This window comes from Aplysia californica, unplaced genomic scaffold (genome assembly GCF_000002075.1).
Source record: "Aplysia californica isolate F4 #8 unplaced genomic scaffold, AplCal3.0 scaffold01210, whole genome shotgun sequence".
Taxonomy (NCBI): domain Eukaryota; kingdom Metazoa; phylum Mollusca; class Gastropoda; order Aplysiida; family Aplysiidae; genus Aplysia; species Aplysia californica.
In genome coordinates, this window is record NW_004798480.1 from 97,824 (window position 1) to 103,672 (window position 5,849).

Consider the following 5,849-nt stretch of genomic DNA (forward strand, 5'->3'; position numbering starts at 1 on the left):
TAATAATAATAATAATAGATTGAATTTATATAGTGCTCTATTCCATACTGGTATAAGCTCTGAGCGCTTTACACCAATCACATAATCACTGAGCGATTCACACAAGATAAAATAGTTCACAGTAACAAGAAAAGCCAGTTCAACCACACAGGCCTAATATAAAGAACTTTCGTAACAATATATTAAATACACGTAAGGACTGCAGTAAAAAAAAAAAAAGAAACCCAACCATATCAGCACTTACTAACACACTATAACTAAGAATTAAACAATTAAGGAGTCTTGAACAATGACGTAATCGTATTAGGATGTGTTATTTCTCTGAGATCCTGGGGCAAGGAGTTCCAGATTTTGGGGCCCAAAAATGAGACTTTTCTCGCCATGCAAAAGATCTTAATTTCATTCTAGGGGCTTTGAATTTTGTAGCGTCTGTGGATGATCAGAACTGACGAGATGGAACATACAGTGTTAAAAGCCGGGATAGATATGACGGGGCTACATCGTTAAAACATTTAAAATAGATGTTGAAACTTTATACTAGATTCTTCTATCAATTGGAAGCCAATGCAGAGATTTTAACATTTTTGATGCGGGATCTTTCTTCTTTTTCTGCGGCACTTGACTTGCGGAGTTATTTTGGGCCACTTGCAGTTTCCTCATTCGCCCCCATGAAATACCAGACAGAACAGAATTACAGTAGTCCAGTTTTGACAAGACAAGGGAGACACACAGCATGCATGTACTATCAGTTGAAATAAGAAGCCTTATCTTGCGAATTCCTCTAAGATCAATTTATGTAGGGGTACATATACATCGAAAAACATGGTTTATTTGGTTCTTCAAGGTTCTTGGCCTTGTTGGAAAAGGATATACTAGTGTTTTCAACTTCTAACTAGCTTCTAGATAAGACGAGATAGATCAGGCAACATAAAAAGCAACAATTTTAGGAATAATGCAAGGGAGGTAACGAGAACAGCTTATGAACCAGGCATCAATATACACAGTTGCGTCCCATGTATTGTTTACAAAATATCAGCTGACTGGAGAGGGGAGGTGACTCTCAATATTATGTTTGACATTTGACATCGTTACCTCATCAACTTTGTCCCAGGTGAAGTGAACAGCAGCGTTGTAGGTTGCTAGATCTAGCAGCAGTACAGATGAACGGCTTTGTCTCAAAGTCAAAGGTTACTATGGGAGTAATTCTGTTACTATTGACAAACATTTAATTTATAACTAAAAAGATAGATTTTTTTTATCCGTGGCATGCTCACACACTCGCACCGATAATTAACTTAATAATGACTTAATGTGGGCTTGTACCTTCGGTTTCGTTTCAATCCTGCGTTCAATTTTAATAAAATAATAATACAATAGTCAATAGAAGGGTATATTTATAAATATAGATCTAGTAGGCCCTGCCCTGTGCTATTTTATAGCCTATAACTAGATTACTGCTCTAAGCAAAAATCCTGGACTCAGCTGTTTGTGGAGAAGTATGATTACAAAATTACAGAACGCTGCCTCTTGCCTAGCCTATACTAGACCTATAGACAGTATGGAGATATCTGGATCTTGTAGATCTAGTTACATTCGTTAAAGACCAGGATCCATTTGTTTACATCCAGAGAAGAAATCCAGAAGTCTTGATGACCAAATACTATTTGAAATAGGCTCCACAAAGAGTAGGGATGCTACCTAACTGCAAAACATCAAATTAGGATAACATTCAGCGCCCCCCCCCCCCCCCCCCCCCATATTTTTATTAGGTCAGGGGGGCTTACCCCCCTACTCTTGACTTTAACGAACGAAACTACAAAATCGCCGATATCTGACTTATAGATCTATATCTCATCATTACGTTGGAGGCAATGACTCACTCCCTGACTATACAATATTATCGTAACTTATGGATGCTAGATAATTCTAGAGTCGAGACCATTCCCTACTTGAACCACAAGTGGCACTAAGTGAGATACAGAAATTACCAAGAATTCCTCTCTTCGCAGTCTCTGAATGAAGTAGGCCTACCTGAGACGGTGATCATAAATTATAGCCCCTACCTTATTCTACACTGTCTGATGAACTTCCCATTTGTCTGTTCTTGAAAGTTGAAAGGACTTTGTCGAGGATTGAAGAATCATGACAGCTCGCTAAAAAAGAACTTTGATCCGTCTCGGTGTTATAGATTTGTGTACCACATTAAATACCAACCTCTGACCTTGACACCCATGTGTACCTGCAGTCTTTAGCACCTTTCCTTCCGTGACCCCGATTGAAATAATGATGGCAGTTGTTGGTCCTTTACTGATGCTGACAAATTCCTCTCCTATAGTTTGGCCAACTTTCCCTCATTGTTTCTCTTAAAAAAAAACTACTGTCCGCACTGAATCATTGTGAATCATTGGAGCAAAAGTCTAGTGTGTGCACAGCTGTACAGTTTTTTTCATAGTTCTCACTTTTCTTCCTGTCACAGTTTCCGGAAACGTCTACTGATATACTCCTATAAGCTGACAAAAAAAGCCTATTTTCAATTTCGGCACCCTCTTTTTTTATTTTGCTGAATTGAAAGTGTGATTAGTTTTTGAAGTTGAATTCAGATTTTGGAAGAACGCCTTTTTTAAATGGTTATGCAGACGAAAAGTTAAAAGCCTCTTTATCTCGAAACTGCTGTGAATTTTTTTAAAAAGGCGTTTTGTCAGCTTCCAGCAGTGTAGCTCTTCAGAAAAATCAAGACATACTTAATTACGTGTTTTCCCCTCTGGCATGCATGGTAGAGAGTCTACCAAACCATTACACGACAAATGCTGTTCAAGTAGGCCTTTTATGTGAACTTTTACTAGCTATAGCAATTATATTGTTGTCAGCTGATGTCATGATTAATTGAGTAATCGATTACTCATCCTGGCCTACCTTGTATCATGTTATATTATGTACGTGATGGTCTTCATGATTCCTGCCTGAGTAACACTTGGGAGAATAGACATGTTGTTCATTACCAATTTTTTACTTCAATAAATTTGTCTTTAGCAATTGATTTTGACATCAGCATGACTTAGATTTATGTATAAATGACATTCAAAATAACTTTTAACTTCACAACAGTTTTGTTTACATTGTGCAATCCCTTCTCCCCTCAGAAGTGACTATGATGTTGAATAAGGTACAACTACTGCCCCTCAGGATGAAGGGAAGTGTACACATGATGAAGATAGACTTTTCCGGAAGTATTACCAACGTCTGTATGTTGGTTCAGTGTCTCAGAGCATCGCACCAGCTTGCAGGAAGAGGGAGCTGCAGACATATTTGTTCACAGAGTCGCGTGATGGAGAGGGGTGGTGCAACATGTTCCGAAAACCTCAGCAGCATCTTTCCTCCTGTGAGAAATCATTCAATTCGTTCTTTATCATCGCCACCATCATTTTGTTATCGTAAAAATCTCGCACGAGGCAACGTAAGCCATATGGCGTGTCGGAGTATGTCCTCGCTGCAGGGGACGAAGGACAGGTACCAGGGACTCTGGGTCAACCTGGCATATCCGCAGGAGGAGCAGGACATCCAGAACATGACGGAGGACCAGTTTCACCTTCTTTTGACCGGTGAGTGTTTCTTTTTCCCTCCGCTAGGGTTTCGTCTGTTAATGTGAAACTTTCTACTCTTTACTTTGATTGTTTATTCTCACACTTGTCAGTTGTGAGGTGTGCTGACTTCATTTCTTTCCCTCTGTGGTCTCTGTCTGTCTGTCTGTCTGTCTGTCTGTCTGTCTGTCTGTCTGTCTTTCTGTCTTTTTATTTTCCTGCACTGAATGGCCACTGATGTGTCAGTTTACATCTCTCTCCTCAAACAAACAAACTAAAGAATTAATGCTGAAAGCTTAAGACTGTATAATAATGTCTGTAAATTTACTTTTCTTGGATATGGGCACTGAACTCTTTAGTGGGTGGTTGGCGGGTGCTCTGCTGTGGTTTGCTCCTTCTTTCCTATCGAACATCTATCGTCCTGATCTCTCCTCCTTTTTTGTGATTGTTACTCTCTTGTAACACCTCTAATCTTCGGCACTTATATGAACTATTGTGTTGTAAGTGGCATAAAACGTTTACTAAAAAAACCGGATCACTTTTGCAAGTCGGAGAGGTTTTTATGTGGAGAAATCTTGTCTTTCTACAATGTGGCCTTATTGTATGATCTTGTATTATTCTGACAAAAACTGTTTGTAAATTCCCCAGAATCGCTGCTGAGGTGGAGGACAGAAGGGCTGTCGTGTGTGTGGCTCAAAGTCCCCATCTCCCACAGCAGGTTCGTCTCTGTGGCCTGGAGGCAGGGGTTCGAGTACCACCACGCCGAGGGGAAGGCTGCTGTTCTGAACCTGTGGATGAAGCCAGAAGCAGAGAGCAAAGTGCCGCAATTTGCAACACACCAGGTCGGAGTGTCTGGTACGTTTTGTCTTTTTAGTTTTCGTTTTCGTAAGATTTTATGGCACTCTCAACTGCATAAGGTCATATGAGCGCTAAGGGGCAGATGTCAACAGAGAAGTCCAAACGAGGAATCAGGCTTACTCTGCTCACCTCTCTATCCTCAACAGCACAAAGTCTGCTTCAACTATCAAGGCACCCTGGAAATAGCAGTTCACAAGAGAGCGACAAACAGACAAAAGAAATAGAAGAAAAATGACGATAGTTAGGATGAGGAAAGAAAAAGCAGCAGTTTATCCTATGTTGTTTCTGCACAGTATGAGCATGGCATTGATAAGTCAGCCCTTTAAAAATTCTACTGTGCATAACAACATGTTAATGTCCCCCCTTTGGGAATCGCCTAAAGACAACTTACCTTAGTCAGTAGCACTGCCTGCGGGGGGGGGGGGGGGGGGGGGGGGGGGGATGTTTTGTCTTGTCCTCTTACACAACAGTTTAATGTCAAGAACAGCTTTGGAATCATAGCAAAATTCTCTGGGTTTATACCAATGTGAAAGACACAAAATTATTGTTGGAAAGGGTGGGTAGGTAGGGAAATAGGATAAGTTGAAGTTCTGTCAACGATGGTTGGAGAAAGGAAAATTCCTTTTATGTCCTGGTCGGTCCTACTGGAGATGGATGTCAAATTTAGAGGCTCTGCCTACTACATAAATCAATAATGTTAACAGGGACATTCAATCCATATATATGTACACATTTAGTTTAAAAGAAGAGAATTATTTTTTAAAAAATGAAACATATATATATATATATGTGTAGCATCGTATTGAAATCAGGCGCTCGTCAAAATAATGAAATCGAAGAAAAGGGCATTTTTCCACCAGTTTGGCAACTTTTATTGAAATTTTGTGTTTTGGCTAAACACCTTCTCCGTTCATATGAAAACACATTTCCATGTGACTTTTACAGAAGAATCTTATTTAAAGGCAAGAAATATGTAATTTTCTGTATTCAAGGACGCGTAAGCTATTGAAGTTACCATACTTTGGCGCCGTTTTCTCATTGATTTAACCACTGAAACCCGGCTACCCATCTTCTTCAATCGCAAATATCTCGACTTCTATTCTGGCTAGGTGGATATTTTTCCGCTGAAAGCAAGGCAAATGAATAAGCATTCAGATGATATAGATAACTTCACATACCCGAAAATTTACGAGCCCCTGATTCCACCATGTGATGCCACATAAACATTTAGTTTCAAAGAAAAGAAATCTTTTGCTGTAATGAAATGATATAACTGGTTTCAGCTACGTTATGCTTCCTGTCTGGTCTCCTCAGGTATTGTGATCAAGGAGGACTCTGGGGAGGTGCTGGTCGTTAAAGACAAAAACCGCTCGGTAAGTTCTGGTTTCACTTGTGTTATTATTATTATTATTA

The 5,849-nt window shown here is 39.7% G+C and overlaps 1 protein-coding gene across 1 annotated transcript in view; it reads left to right on the forward strand.

Moving 5' to 3' along the window:
* Positions 1 to 1,092: 1,092 nt before the first annotated feature.
* Positions 1,093 to 5,849, forward strand: part of LOC101862390 (nucleoside diphosphate-linked moiety X motif 6) — a gene marked incomplete at its 3' end in the record, with an annotated part of 7,252 nt that continues 2,495 nt past the window's right edge. Inside the window, 4 exon segments of the mRNA XM_005112220.3 lie at positions 1,093 to 1,111; positions 3,141 to 3,599; positions 4,227 to 4,433; positions 5,751 to 5,809. Of these exon segments, the coding sequence (XP_005112277.2) occupies positions 3,149 to 3,599; positions 4,227 to 4,433; positions 5,751 to 5,809 (717 nt within the window).